The sequence below is a fragment of the Sturnus vulgaris genome, chromosome 17 (genome assembly GCF_052056855.1).
Source record: "Sturnus vulgaris isolate bStuVul1 chromosome 17, bStuVul1.hap1, whole genome shotgun sequence".
Taxonomy (NCBI): domain Eukaryota; kingdom Metazoa; phylum Chordata; class Aves; order Passeriformes; family Sturnidae; genus Sturnus; species Sturnus vulgaris.
Window position 1 is genome coordinate 13740720 of NC_142259.1, and position 15998 is coordinate 13756717.

General features: G+C 39.5%; 1 protein-coding gene and 1 long non-coding RNA gene across 3 annotated transcripts in view; one reads left to right on the forward strand and one right to left on the reverse strand.

Moving 5' to 3' along the window:
- The window catches only part of LOC148221839 (uncharacterized), a 54532-nt gene extending 46668 nt beyond the window's left edge, over positions 1–7864 (forward strand). Inside the window, exons 8-9 of the long non-coding RNA XR_015807386.1 lie at positions 197–350; positions 2431–7864. This is a non-coding gene — a long non-coding RNA (uncharacterized LOC148221839). The remainder of the gene's footprint in view (positions 1–196; positions 351–2430) is intronic.
- Positions 7865–8128: 264 nt separating this feature from the next.
- PREX1 (phosphatidylinositol-3,4,5-trisphosphate dependent Rac exchange factor 1) overlaps positions 8129–15998 on the reverse strand; it is a 111487-nt gene continuing 103617 nt past the window's right edge. For both annotated transcript variants that reach the window (XM_014876063.2, XM_088175123.1), the window contains exons 34-40: positions 15710–15853; positions 14955–15069; positions 14460–14526; positions 13561–13739; positions 12201–12303; positions 11623–11690; positions 8129–9531 (exon numbers count right to left, since the gene is read on the reverse strand). In XM_014876063.2, coding sequence (XP_014731549.2) covers positions 9489–9531; positions 11623–11690; positions 12201–12303; positions 13561–13739; positions 14460–14526; positions 14955–15069; positions 15710–15853 — 719 coding nt within the window. In that variant the 3' untranslated portion in view covers positions 8129–9488. The remainder of the gene's footprint in view (positions 9532–11622; positions 11691–12200; positions 12304–13560; positions 13740–14459; positions 14527–14954; positions 15070–15709; positions 15854–15998) is intronic.

The following is a 15998-nucleotide window of genomic DNA, read 5'->3' on the forward strand; positions in this document are numbered from 1 at the left end:
TATCTTGCTCAAATAGTGCAGTAATGTTTAACAGTAATGCTTTTTCATATGGATATGACAGTACACTTTAAAACAAATACATATTAATGCAAGTTTGTAATTTTTCTCTTTGGACTGTTATGAGACAGAATGGTAGAAGCTTAATGGAGAAATAATGCTAACCTCTTCCATGTTGTTTTCCTTCATGCCATGGCAGTGTGCTTCCATCCAAGTGCCATACACTCAGGTACCTGGTGTTGACATATATTTTCTAGACACTAAGAGACCAAAGGTTGCTTTTAATTTACATATGACATCTGAAAGAGAAGTTGCTGCTCTCCTTTGGGATGGACTGCAATAGTTACCCAAAGGTAAGTGCCATTTTTTTGAAGCCAATGGAATCAGTGGAGACTGGTTGCATCCACAAGTAGCTAAAACTGGACTGGCTTTTGTAGATGCACAAGAATTATTGCCTGAAAAGCAATCTCTGTCCTCTAACCTTTGGGTGAGGTGAATTTGCTCCACAATGCTCCAGGCTGTGTTAATGTGACTTTTCAGCTTCTTGGCTTGAAATCTAAGCCAGCTTGCTTAGATCCCACACAGAGTATGCCTACATTTATTTGCAAAATGCCTTCTTGCCACAGTGTGGTCCAACATAAAGCCATTGAACTTAGAGTGTTATGTCTGCAGAGCTTCAGTGTGAACCTAGAGTACACTTATACCCTCCAAGGGACTGGAATTATCTGCCTGGAGGATTGAGGATTGCATGATGTGGGAGTAGTTAATGCCAGCTGCAAAAAGACAGCTTGAGGAGCTGTTCTTGCTGGGTAGAAGGAATTGAGACTGACAAGGTGGGGGATAAATATTTTTTCTATGGGATACAGATGACAGCAGTTACAAACCATCACACATAGCTATCAAAAGGCAAATGACAAAGATGCAGAGAAAGCCTTATTCCAACAGTCCTTAGGAATTTGTCCTGCAAAAGTCTTTTAAAAGCCACAAGACATAATTTACAGAAAGACCCATGCCCTTTCTTACATTGACATAACATTGTGGACTAACTAAGGATTAGTGCTAAAAATAATACCAAACTGAAAGCTCTGGGTGCTGTGCATCTCCAAGAATTCTTCTTTCTTTTAGAACCAAAGAAATAGTAAAGATAGTCACAGAAACAAGAAGAACAGCTTAGCTGTACTCCCTGTGCTATGTGCAATGTGATTTTGTTCACTGAGCACAAGCAGGCTGTTTTCTGCCTGGCTTTCCCTGTCTGCTAAACGTAGTTCTGTGTCTATTTGGAGCTTTCTTATTTCTGCAGAGGGAATCACTGCCATCTCCTGGTCAAGCAACAGAGAGTGATAAAATCCTTCCAGCCATTCATGAGCTGTACCATTGTCCCATTCTGTGGAAGCAGGGATTTTCAGTGGGGATCCCAATGGAATTGGTGCAGGCCATTCCATGACTATCATACCAGTTATTTATCTGAGCATTCAGAGAAAAAGGGAACATTTAATTCATTGTAGGCCAGCTGTCTGGTCCCATGGGTCCTGACTAGTCAGATTTGTACATTTGTTCCATCACTGGTGTAATATGTAAATGGAGATTAATCTACTATTTGTGCTATAAAATTTGACAATTTAGGTATTCTTTCCTTAGACAATGCCTTAAACTTCTTTAATAATACCCTCACAGATCAACAATACTCCTTTGTGTTACAGATCCACATAAATTCAGTACTTTAAGTTTTGCTTCCTGAAGTGACCATATCAGCACAGGTCATTCAAGAGCACAAAAATGTGTTGGAGTGAATGGCTGCAGGCACAGCTGGATCCATCAGTCATATTGTGCCACTAAATGCCTTCTGCTTTCTTTGCTGTTTAAGAAATAGAAATATCCTTGTGACTGCATGTGAAGGGACAAAACGATTTCCTTTTATTTATTAGGAACAATCATTTCCATAAGACCTTAATATCTCTCCTAAAAATCTAGTCTTCAGTATGATTATATTTTCTTTGCTCTTTCTTCATCAGAAAATTCTGACTTATATTTATGTCAGCTCAAATATTTATTTACCGAAATACTAGTTTGGAATGAGCATTTCCTAAATTTTTATCTTCTAATAACTTGCCTTCATTGTGACCTCTGAGTTCATAGCCAGAAGTAGATTAAAAAACTCATTTAAGTATAGCCACTATGGAGTGAATCTGCCAGCTAGTGCTATATAAAGGTTGCACTTCAAAATGTCAGTATGCATTGTACCTTGTGTGTCTGGAAAAGTCTAATGAATAAGGGGGTAAAGCTGGGAAGTACCAGTACAGAATTTTGAGACTTTGGCTTGAGTATTAAGAGAAAAAAAAATGTTCTTAAAGAATGAGACCGGGGCTTGCAGCCATTGAACATTCAGATTCATTTTGTGTTTGTTCACATCCTTTCTGTGCTCTAATTCCACAGCTCTCTCAATCAACTGCATGGAAGAAAAAATCTGGCCAGAAGCTGACACCACTTCTTCTAGGAGCAACCTGTAATTTTTTTTATTATTCTTAGTTCCCATGAACTAAGACAATAGTTTTTTATTGTCTCTACCACGTAGTCTGTGTGACTTTCAGCATAAAGGATTTGTGTATAATGGTTTTCATCTTTTTACTTCTTAAAGAGTAAGTGTTCTTTCTTATCCTTGCTAGGCCTCCACTCATCCCATTAACTGTTTCTAGTAAACAAATTATCTGAGCATTTTGTTATGTCCTGAAGATCCACATGTCTATGTCATATGGATTAGCCAAATGTTCCAAAAAACCCCCATGCAGCAGAACAGATAATTGTAAAAGGCTTCTCACCAGGAAATAATTCAGAAGAAATCAAACCTCACCCTGGTAAGTTTTGAGGCTTTTTAATTATCTTTAGTAGACATACAAGATGAACTCAGATTAAGATTTTGACCTGTCTTTGATAGAAAGTCTAACAACAGCAGACAGTAAAGCAGGAACAGTGGTGGATTTAATCATGGGTTTTACCCACATTCAGGCCAGCAGGGCACTCATTTCACAGACTCATAAGATTATTCTTTCCTGGCAAAATCCTCTTGATGCTTTCTCGTTCACTGACAGCAGCTGAAAATGTATTCTGATCTGATGTAGTACCACTAACAAAGGAATTCTCTCTGGCCTTCATCAATGATGGAAGTTGCAAGAGATTTTACTTGTAAACTGGTAACTGATCTTTAAACTCACTTCAAAAAAAACACATGCCAGTCTTGCTGAGCTGCGAGTCAGTGAAAGATTGCACCTGTTTTCCTCTTCTCTCCTACAATGCCTGATGCTCTCAGTTAAAGGGCAAAAGCCAGTGAACAAAAGGAATGGTTTTCATCTTAAGTTTTCATGTTTAAAACCTGAAACCTTCAGGTTTACTGTCAAGCCTATACTTTTCTATATCTCTTAACAGTATAGAGCCATCATGTGTAGTAGGCTCCAGAGTGTTCTGCTGAAAAAAAGAAATCATGATAATCTTTTCACAGGGTGTTTCATCTAGCTGAACCTCCTCATTTCCTTGCCTCCTTTCAGCTTTCCCTCCCTGAGGTTTAAAATGGAGGGCTGTGATCACTATGCAAAAGAATGGTTGTTACCAGCAGTTTTCAGTGTGCCTTTGGAGGAGGTGCAGACAGAGCTGACAGGGTGCATTCCCCATCTGTTCACTGTCAGTTTATCACAAAGTCTGCCCGTGTTTACCAAACAGCATTCAAGGAGGGAGGGATAAAAGGAGCCCTCCAACTTTGCACTGAAGTGGAGCAGAGTACTGACATGAGCTGTTTGTTCAGCTGGAGGCTCCCGAGCTGCACCAGGGAGGCTGTGATAAACCCCTGGCAACAGAAACAGCCCTGCAGCCATCCTCACAGTAATGGCAGTGCCTGTGGCTGCACCCCTCAACAGGCCACCAGGAAACTCTTTATTAGGTATGTCTGTATGCAGAGTTCCAGAAAGGTGAACACTAGGTTTTCCTAAAGCATCTCAGAGTGAAATTCCACCCATGGAGAGCACAGTGCTGCTTCTGCTCTGCACTCCCTGCTTTGCTGCAGCACCTTGTGGTGATTTGCTGGAGCCTGCTGGGAGCTGATGCAGTTTGCTAACTGAGCAGAAAGCACACCAGCAAAAGGATGGAGAGATTGTTGCTGAGTTAGCAAGTGGAACCGGTTCCCAGAGGAGTGGCATGAGTGCCAAACCTGGCCCAGGACACGGCAGAACCACGAGGCTGGAGCCCTTCCCTTGGGCTGCAGCATCTCCAGGTACGTGCACACCCATGGTCTCAGGCAACCCCCCCACCTGACCTTACATTTAAGCATTCATGGCTGCTGTGCCAAGCATCTAGAATCAAAGAAAGAGATTTTCAGGGCACTAAATTAAATGAAGGGAAATCTGCTGGTTTCTGCAGAAGTTTTTTCTAGGGAAAGACTAAGTAAGAGAGAAGGATTTCCGTGCTGCCAGAAGTGTCACTCCAATTCTAATGCAGTCATTTCAGTTAGAATTATATCTTGTTTTCATTTCTCATCCATACAGAGGTGAAATAGCTCCCTAGTTCATAGTTTTAAACTACTGCTTAAAAAGCTGAAAACTTCTGTTGCATTTGAGTTATATGCTCAAACCTGTTGGTTGTTGCTGGTTTGAAATCAACTCTAGAACACTGATTCTACTGAATTTACTGAAACTACACCCAAGCAGGCATAAGAAATAAAGCTCAAGGTTTGTTACTTCTTGCAGCAAGACACACCATGTGCTGTACCAGTTCTAAAATTGCTTATTAGTTCCAAAAACTATAATAAACTCCCTGATAAATAAGACAGAACTGAGTTCACATGGAATCTGAGATGAATGATGCATCCTTGCCAAATCACTGTCTGCAAGCATTGCATTCATGTGATAGCCACATTAACTTCCATGTGATAATTTGCAGATAAATTCCATCAAAACCTGCAGTATTCAAGCACCTCTAATAATGTGAATTTGATTTTTGCACATTAAAGTTGTGATAAAGCCATACTAATTATTTTTAATTATCTTGAGATGAAAATATGTCACTCATGTAAGTAATTATGTAAGTAATTTAAAGCTGATTAATGATGATTCTTTCCACACTGCCTTCAAAGTGCTTATAACTAAATTTAATTTTAAGCAGGATCAAGAAAATAATCACTTGATTCAAACATTAATTACTAATTTAAATCCTAATTCATTTAAAAACAGACCTATTTTTTTGCAGACTCTGCAGGGCATTAATTGACATTTTACAAAATGAGTCGTTATTTTGGCAAGGAGAAGTATTTTTCAAATAGTGAATCATGACAACCAGAAGGGCTTGTTAAAGAGCTCCAAGGGAGTTTTGGCAGCTCAGTGAAAGCAGCTTTATTTAGCAGCAGTTTGGCTTCTCCAGAATAACTGGAAAAGTCGTGGTAACTCTCTCCTCTTCACACCAGCCAGGGCACTGCTCTCTGCTTTCACTGCTGCCAGTGGGCGAGAGAGCTGAACAAAGTGTGTCCTAAAGCATTAAACAGCTTTATTGAGGCATGCTGGAACAGGATAGAGAAGACTTGAGATCACTTTAGAAGTGTAAGAATTGTGCAATTTATTGCTTTTTTTCTAAACCAGTTGGAAATGGATAGACAGTCTGAGTAATCTGCTCAGGATCTGACCCAGGACCCCGAGCCTTACAAGAGCAGGGCTGGTTTTTGTTGGGGTTTTTCTGTCTGGACCCTCTGTATCTTGTTAGGAACCCTCCCTTGTTAGGAACTGGGGGAGTAACAGCACCCTCCAAAAACGGGCCAGATTTTTGGATGTAAATTCCTTTGGTAAAGAACGAACTTTTTGATATGTAACTTGTAAGAATGAAATGCAATGGCTGACTGGTTCTATAGGATGTATTAAGAAAAACTGAATAAATATATCAGGAATTTTTCTGATAGCAGATCTTAAGCCCCAATGAGATTATTATAACGATCATGTGCAATAAGTGACAAATGTCACCCATGGGTTTTATCACTTTTTTCTGCAGCTAATTCAATCTCTCAGTTTTGCTCACTCAAATCATAAGCTCAGGGGTGACCAGGACTCCACCTAAGGGAGTGTACTGTCATTTTACTGACTACATATTGACTACACACAGTCAGCCTACATTTGTTACATGTACCAATTTCACCTTTCTCGCCCTTTAGGTCCTCAGAGAATCCATCTTAATCAGCACTGGAGACAGCTGGCATGCTCTCCTGCTGCACCAAGCACTGCTCAGCCTTTACAACTTGCTTTGGACAAGTTATTTCTTTGTTTGCCAAAGCCTGATGGAAGAAAAACTATCAGCCAATATTTCACCCTGATCACTTTTTCTCCTTCATGCTGTATTTACATTCAGATTGAACTGCCTTTACCTTTTTTCTTATTATTTTCTTCAACAGCTAGCTTCTGCATTTTCACTTAATTATTTGCCCTCAGCAGAGAGGCCTGAATACTTCTCCATCATAACTGACCATTTGTTTCCTAGTAGAAAACAGGCTGAGTTTTCATGATTCTATCAAATTGCCTCTGCATCATCTTGTGACAAACTGGTCCTTTTATTATCAATTAACAAGAAATATAGCAAAATATTTTGTTCAGTCATCAATGGCATGAGCTAATATTTGTGTGGAAAAATCTAATCCCACTCATTTAATTCCCTTCAGTGTTCAGAGTCCTTCAGGGCTTTTTGTATGTGATCCTTCACAAGATTGGTGTCTCCCAAATCAGCATCACCCCAGACTGCCAATATCTGTTCTTCAGTGCTTACTGAAAACGTTCAGCAAACTCAGTTAGGAGACACAGAGACAAGGAATTCCACTTGCAGCTGCCACCCAACCCCACCCACCTCATCATCAAGCTGCTTTAGTTCCCATCTTCTCCATCTTGACTATTTTCCACATTTTCCACACTTCCACTGTATCAGATGTTCCAAATCTACAAAATCTGCACTTGTTCTGTTGTGCCAGGTCTGATTCTTCACTTTTAACCCTGGAAATTCTGCAGATTGAATCTCTCTTTGCCTGCAGGTTGGTTTGTGCATTGCCCTCTTCTTTTTCCACTTGAACCTGTTCGTTCCCAGCTGGTTCAAACCCCACAATTTTACAGCATCAAACCAGTTTTTCTTTTCTACCTTAACAGGAGTTTGTGATCTCCCCCCCACAGCTTTAGGTGACTGCACAAACAGGAAGAGTTCAGCTCTACACTGCCAGTTTGAGCTGAAATCAAACCCAGCTTTCCCCTTGCCATTTAAACTTCTGACTGCTTCCCATTCTATACAAGTACATCAGAACTTAAAACTGCTCAACAGAATGCAGGGCGAAGGAGCTAAAGGGTGTAACAAAAAACAAGATTAACTTTCTTTCCTTATAATATAAACCAACTTTTAATAATAAAAACGTCTCTGGGGTTCTCAGTGAGAAGAACATATACATTTCAGTGTAAAACAGTGCACAGTGTCAATGCCCTTGGACACCCTTGTCTGCATCTCTCACACTGCCAGAGGCTGCACAGCACAACTGATGGGGATGCAGGCAGGGCTGGCCCAACAGGTTCTTTTTGTACTTCGGGGTGTTCCTGCAGTTCTTCTAGTATTAAGTACATTTGAAATTGAGGATTCAGTGAAGAAACATCCGTTTTTTGTTTTTTTTTTTTCTTCAAATAGCAAATGGTAAGAGTAACTTTTCCAAAATTAACAAAAAGTGCATTTGAAACAGATCTGCTCATCTGGTTGCAGTCCAGAACGGACACCCAGTACCAAATCTGTATCCCAAAGCTGGCAGTCCATGGGCTGTCCTAGTTCCCTGCAACATGTTGCTATAGATCACAGGAAACAGTTAAAAGTAAGAAATTTTTTTTAAAAAAGAGATAAAATCAAAAACAAATTCCTTCCCCAAAATTATTTCAGTCTGTGAGAGAATAAAACAAATATTAAAAAATTAAGAAACAAGATTCAAACTGCACTCTCAACTTGCCATAAACAGTTTTGTGTTCAAGAGAAGATTAGAAAAATTAGAGGCCTTCATGTCCAAATGAAAACATCCAGTTTTAGTTTTTGAATTGCTTTGGATATTAATAAAATAAAATTAAGCCCACCAAAAAACAAACAACACCACAAATAAAACCCCCAAACCTTTATTTTCTAAAATATACATTACTGCAAAGCTCCTGGGTTTCCTCACTGGGAGCTAGTTGAAGGGAGGGGGCAGAGGAACAGGAATGGGGAATTTCTTGTACACCTGCCATGTTAGGGAGGGTTGGTCTTGTTAAGGCACTCACTCCAAAAGAACATTATCTCTGTCCTGAGACTGCTGACATGCTTGGATTAGTTTCAGCCAGTAATTTGGAAAAAAAAAAAAAAAACCTACAGTGCTTAGGGTAATACTGACAGAATGGAGAACAATTTTTCAAACAAGAAAAAATAAAGAACATTATATACACGATTCCTTTTTTCTCTTAACTTAAAAGCATCTCTAATACATCTTAATGACTGTATTAAAGACTACTTAAATATTGAAGATTTTAAATAATGTAGATTTTTTCAGTAAACTGGGAGTAGCTGTGTAACTGCCAGTATATTGGTCCCATTTTAAACAATATAATTTTTATTTTAATCTTGTACATATAATAACATGATCGAAAACACATATTATTCCACTCCACATAAATAAGTATAGTTCTTCTGACCTGTTTTAAAAACTACATCTGTTCAAATAATCGGACTATAAGACTGTATTTTTTCTTTGTAAAGTTTTCTTTAAAATCCTACACTCCTCTTCACTAGCACTGTATTCCAGAGTACATAATCACAGGGCATTAGTAAAAAGAGTTAATCAAAAACCTGAAAGCTACAGTAAGTAAAATGAAGTAATGATAAGAAGTATTATGGAATGTATACTCTGCAGCATAGAGAGAGTCTCTCACTGGGCTGAAGTGGAAAACTACTCCAGAAGAAATTCTTTATGTTCCTATTTGAATAAACCATAGATTGTGCTATTCTTTGCTCAAAAGTGCCCGTCAGTTCATGAAAAAGAAGGGTTTATGAAACTACTGCTAAAGGCCATTGACCAAAAAACCTGCTGGCAGTTAAATGGGTGCCAGGAGCAGTACAGGGGGAGAGAGATTCCAGCAGGAATTCCTGAACCAAGCTGTATCTTGAAGTCCACAACTCTGTGGTGGTTGCACAAACCAGGAAAACTGTGCTGTCTTGAAGAATAATGGTAATTTCCCAGGCACCTGCTGAATGGCAGAAACATCCATCCTTGCCTGTGGTGCTTTGTTTCAAGAATTTCTTCAAGAAGTCAAAGAAACACGTGGATCCTGCACGGCCTCCAGGAGTTCAAAGGCAGATTCCTGATGCCTGGGCCAGCAGCTCCCTGTCCTGCAGAGCCCAGCAGCACCACTGGGGTCAGTTCGTGGGTCCTTGGCCAGGTCCAAGCCGAGTGCTCCTGTGGGGCTGCCAAGGGCTGCCTCTGCCTCCTATAAATCCCCCTCTGTCGGTGGCTGGCACAACCTGTAGAGTCTTTTGTGCAGAGGGAGAGCAGGGAATTAAAGCTCACAGGGATAATAGCAAAGTTAGTGGAATCATGTATGAGGGTCAGCAGCTTCTTTGTTATTCTGCAAGCTTTAGAGGTAATGATGTATCAAAAATACAGCTATTTTTAATTTTAGTAATTGCAACTTTAGAAGTGCCACTAGCCATTTGTTAACTGAAGTATTTACAATCATTGTTTACAATATTATTTGAGACTCTCCATTTCTTCCTCTTAATTTTGGCTCAGTTTGGTTCTTCAACTGTCCCTTCTCTTTTTCTATTTCTTTTGGTTTTAAACCCAGTTCAACATTTTTCCTGAACAAAAAAGTTCTCCCCCTCATACAGGCTGGGATACCAAACACATAAAAAACCATATCTGCTTGTTGACATGCTTGAACAAATCTTAAAATTAATAATCATCTTTTCAGAGAATTTTTTTTTAACTCACAAGATTATCAAATTGTAAAAGAGTGGTTAAATCTAAGTATATGTTGACTTGTCATTCATGTATGACTTTGTGAGCTTTTTCTAGGCTTTTTCTTCTTTATTTCACAATAAACTTATAACTTCTCTTTCAAGACAGCTATTCCAGATTTGTGCTTAGAAATATAATCCTGGTAGTTAATTCACCAGATCTCCTTTTAACTTTGCTCAGTTTATTTTGCATTATGATGGAACCCAGTAGGAAAACACATCCCTGAGCTTTATTGGCCTGAAATAATCCGAGTTCTGGAATTTGTCATTGTGATTTAGAGTGTACTCAAAAGAAAAAAATGCCTCACCTTGTGATTTGTTTTTAAAACTGCTTCTTTTTGAAGGTAATATAGTTATGGCCATAACAGTGGAGCCAAAGTAATGTATGGCCATTAATAAGGCAAAATAACTACACTGCCATGGTACAGGGGCCAACAGCATTGTTTTATTTGTTTTTGAAATAGCAATTACAATCCAACAGATGGATAATTCTACTCTTTTTCATGTCTCTGAGAAAATTAACCAATTAGAGGAAGCATCACCACAGTCTCTAAAGTTTAAAATCATTTTCTATAAACAGTAATGGATGGGAGAGAGAAAAAAGAAAAATTAAAAGAGGGGCTAATTTAGACTAACTCAGAAGTCTGAATGGGTGAATAAGGTATCAGTGCTTAAGGAAGTGTCAGCACTGAAGCAATGTGCTCCTTGCAGGACTGAGGCACTAACAAACATTTGTTCTGTCTGAAGATATTGCACGGACTTTGCTGGACCTTTTCTGACACTGATTCTTGTGGGCCATATCTGGTTTTTTCTTCATGTAAACAATGCCATTAACAACAGCAGAATCAGAAGTTTTTCTGGTATTCATACAGACAGATTCTGTATATATTGTCATCTAAAACATGACAAATTTTTTATTGGCATTGTGGGAAAATGCTGTGCTACAGTTTATTAAAGAACATTCTTTTTCTCTCTGAGAGGTGAAATTGGAAGAAAGTGACTCAAGTACTTAAAAGTACAAGCATTATTCTCCTGTAGGGAGAGATGAACATCTCTATGTCCCATTAGGAGCAGTAGGATTCACCAATGTACAGCATTTTTCAAAAGCTGCCTTCTAGAAAACCCCATATATAATCCTAGGCAACTGAGGTTCCTCAGGGCTGCATTACTGTGTGCTTACTCTGACTGCAAGTGCTTGCTCTTAAATCTGCTGTGGCAGAACTAAGCCATCAGACACTCCTGTTAGCACACTGCTGTATTATCTTTGCATATCTGCAGTCAAATTTGCTGTTCAGGAATTTTTCTCTGCAAACATTCCAGAGATGACTGTCCATCACTAGCTTTGCCAACTCATAGAAACAGTCCAAAAAAGATCAGCTTTGTTTGATTCAGAAAATCTTGAATCTGATGAACTGCAAATCATAAGCAGCAAAGCTGGTTATCTACAGTGTGTACTTAGTTTAGTACAGGGAGAAAGAATATGATTTTTTTTTCTTTTTTTCCAGTATTGCTAGTAAGATCATCTTTGATTATAGCAGGAACTCCACAATTGTTAGAGAAACAAAATCAGCACTCAGAGAAAATGTATAATACAGAATAACCTACCGAGGTGCATGCTGTGGCATTTGGTCCATCACTTTCAGATTCTTGGCAGAGATTTCAACCCTTGGTCCCTGTGGAAACAGAAAATTTATGGTACTGACAGTATTGACAAAGCAAATGATCCTTTGGAAAAAATATTATAATGGAAGCATGGTTCTTATTTGAGAATCCATTAACTACATCTAAAAGATTTGGAATTCATTGGGTGGATGCAATTATCATCTATGTTTACCTCAAAGGTAATTAGTCTCAAAGCACTTTACAAGCACTGCTGCCTAGCACTAGGTAATTTCTGCTATTTTAACCCTATGATTGAGACTTGGGTTTTTTCTGTACAACTATTGTCTTTAAAATGCTGCACATTCTCTCTATTCTAATCGTCAAAGCACAGATTTGAATTGCTCTGGGGGCTGCACACGCAGAAGTGAATTTAATTTGTTCCTGTCACACACAGGTGTAGTTATTCAACCATTAGTACATTGGGATATGTGGGTTTGCACAAAGTGCTGTGCCACACTAAAATGAAGTGGTGTTTGCCCTGTGATGTCACTGGAGGCTGGGGACACACCTGCAGCACTCACCTGCTTTCTCATGATGTCTGTAGCTTGCATGATACACTTGGGCAGCAGCCCGTGGCTGCGGGCCAGTATGGCTGCTTGCTCCAGGGACACACTCAGGGTACTCCTGGACGAGGGAACAAGAGTTAGGAAATCACAGATCATCGTTTCTAAAGTATAAATGCGTGTCCTGGTTTAGGGCAAAGTGTGGAGGAAACCTCCGAACGGAGTCCCTCCCCCAAGTGGTTTGGGAAAAGATTTCCTTGGTGGAAAAAAACCCGTTTATTTAACAAGCAAACTATTCACAAGTATAAAAAATGAATAATATTAAACCATGGGACCTCTCACTGTTCTGAAGAGATGGCAATTTCAGAAAGTCCTTGTTGTGGGGTGTAGCTCAGCTCACTCAGTCTCTTACCAGTCCCTCTGGCACTGGCAGATGCCACATCCCAGGCCCTGGTGAGCCACAGCTGTGAGCTCCTGCTGTTCTGCTGGGTTTTCAGTCCAGAGCAGGGCCAAGAGAAAGAAAAACCCAAAGTCCAGGGAACTTCTCTGCCTCAGCTAGCTAAAAAAAACCTAACTAAAAGCAAAGGAGCACTCTCTAGCACTGACAGCACAGCCCAGGAGCAGCAATGTGGGGACAAGGGCAGTCTCTGATAACAAACTGCACCCTTCCTCTCTTCCCCTTCACTCTTGGATCCAGCCTTAAAGCTGAGAACCCAACATCCAGCACAAACAGAACACATGACTGAGGATACAAGCACCATAAAGTCACCCTAGGACAATAGGCATGTGCAGGACAATTACCTGCTAAGTATTGCTTCTGTTACCTATTTACTTTTATTTACTTTTTTTAGATTTTCTTACATACAAAACTATTAAATTACCTCACTCTCGTTGCACCTGGATGCTGCAATTATTTGAGTCTCCAGCATCATTACAAGGCTGTGCCTAACTCCTCTTCTGCATTAACTCATCTTAAAGGGATTCACAAATTAATCTTGACTTTTGAGACGCTGGCAGAACAGTGGTGTGTTTCAAAAATCAATGTGTGCACACATCAAGATTCTAAAGCTATTTTTGAGCAACTTGCTACATTTTCAGTGTGTGACTGAAGACAATGCTGACTACAAGTTCTGTGCAACAAGATCACTTGGTCAGTTGCATGGGATGATGCACTGAAACACAAAATATTTTGTGTCAATCCTACTTATTAACAAAAGTATTAGAAGTTACAACCAACCCTGAAGTAAAGAGGTCAGCAGATTGAGGTCCTTGTCACATTCCCTCAAAATGGACTGTATTTTGCTTTGAGTAGGATCCCATGTCTAGAAAGGACAGAAGTGCCATCACAGAAGCAGCACACAGGTTTAAGCCTCCTCACCTCTGCATCCCAGTGGCACACATGGTGATCTGGCAGGCTCCCAGGCGGTAGCAGAGCTCCGAGGATATGGGCAGCAGGCCAGCTCCTGATGAGGCACTGCTGGAGCACCCTGGCTTTGTACTAATGAAAGACTTCAGCAGCCTGCAAAGCTCATCCATTGCATTGATAGGGCGAATAAGCTGAACAAAGCAATCCAAAAACCATCAGGAATTATATTCAAGCTATAAAGACATTTACAAGTCTTTATCCTATTGTCCATGCACAATATTCTACACAGAGTAACTGCCACAAGGTAACAACTATTTACAATATATATGAACTTTGGAAGTGGCAAAATAAAATTACTTAGTCTTGGTACAATTTTTTATGACAAATCACATAGATTGTTTACAATGTGTATTACAATTGCAAAGATGTTCTCTGCAACAGCATTTTAATGCTTTAGATGCACATATCCACATGTCACCTGCCCAGTTTGACAGAGTGCCTACACATGTGATGCTGGGCACCACTATTTTCTTGTTTTCTCTGCACCAAAGTGTAACTTGCAAACTGAACATTTGTTGGTTTTCATGCATCTGTGGCACAGGTAAATGAGCCCATTCTGTCTGGCATCCGTGGTTGGCAAGGGCAGGCAGGGTCACACAGAGTCTCCTTAGTGCTGCAGGGAAGGGCGTTTGTGTCTACCCATGTTCTGCACATTTTCTTCTCAACAAAAGAACTGTATCCAAGCTTAAAAGAAATTCAGATCTCCCCTTTAAGGCTGGGAATATTTTAAAATGCTGCTTGGTTTTGCATAGATCTGCCATACAGGTACCCCTCAAATGGAATTTTAGAAATGTTGAAATAATACTTCTGTGAGAGAATTTATTGCAGAAAGTAAATGCAGAAAACAATACCTGGTCAATCTTCACTGCAGTAGTATTGGAATCAGTGGGCAAGTTTGATCTCTCTAGGTAAAATGTCCTGCAAAAGGCCAGCAGGTACCACATTAGTTGGGTTTGTCCCACTTCAAGCACATATATGTGTACTATCTTGTATAAAACAGCTGCAAAAGTTGTGCTAAAAATCTTGCACTTGAAGATCTGCTTCCTCATTGAACCATTGTGATTGCAGTAATTTACAGAGTCTAACATATTCCAAATCCCCATTAAGAAAAATATAATTCTAGCTCTGCACAAAATTCTGAGGTCAAATCTGCATTCCTTCTGAATGAGTTAAACTATGGGAAGAAAATTGTCAAGTTTCCAACACAATGAGGATCTCCAAAAATCCTATTTGTGCAAAAACCGCATCAGGAATGAAACATCTTTTTCATTAAATTTTAATGCCCTTAGCAAGGAGTGCTCTGAAATTTTCAATGTCTTTTAAAGCAAAGCAGAAGTATAAAATACCTGAGTTTACGGTAGTATTGCTGCACTTTTTCAAGTGAAATACCATTAATTTGCTGTGGGAGTTCTTCTAGAGATGAACCAGCTGGTTGTGATTGCCCCTCTGTACTCTCCAGAGCTGAAGAAGAAAACATTTTACTAAAGCTATGTTATTAGTGGTTTTTTTTAAATTCATTTATTTATCTCTGTATCATCTCATTGCTCAGCAGATGACTGCTAGATCATGTCAGGCTGATTCTGTTACTCTATAAATTTAATGCTTTTCCCAGTGTGGGAGTACAGTGGTAGTACACAGAGGTGAGCTTCACAGAAAGCAATTCTGTCTGACAGCAATTACTCCCCATTAATGGTCCCTTGAAAGAAATTTCCTGTCTTGTATTTTGGTGTGAATATTTACCTATCAAGTCTATTTCTAGCCCAGATGATTCTGTCACAGGGTTCACTTTTTAAAACACTTCTCTGTAGCCTGGTCACATCCCTTGATCCTACACTATATCAAATAATCCCTGTAGTCCAGTGTAATGTCTCTATGGCTGAGGTGTAAAAAAGCCCCAAACCAGCACATCTTGTTCTCATGACTGTGTCTAATTATAAAGTCTAGCACTCCCCCAGGGCTTCCTAAAATAGAAATATCTGCTTCTTAAGCTAGTCTGTAGGTCTCAACTGCTTTTTTAAAGAGCTTCATGGTCATTCTTTATTTTTAATCTTTCAAAATCAGTAGTTAGCTTATTTTTCTCAAGAAAGATTTTTATAGACACCTTTTGTAAAGAGCACTGTGTGCAGTTTCAAGGTTCCCCCATTCTGAAACCGAGCAGGCAGTTTGGAGAAGTAGTAGCTGTCGAGATAAAAGATAACCTTCAAGGCCTGACGACTTCCTTCGATGTGGTAGAAGACATGAGTATCTGGAGAAATAAAGATAAAACACTTGCTGCTTTACCACAGCAGGAGAATTGTGAAACCACTGCTATCTGAGTTTGTTAGATTACCTAATGACATATCACATCTCCACCACAAGGTGAATAAGGGAGAGCTTTTATGGAGAGAATG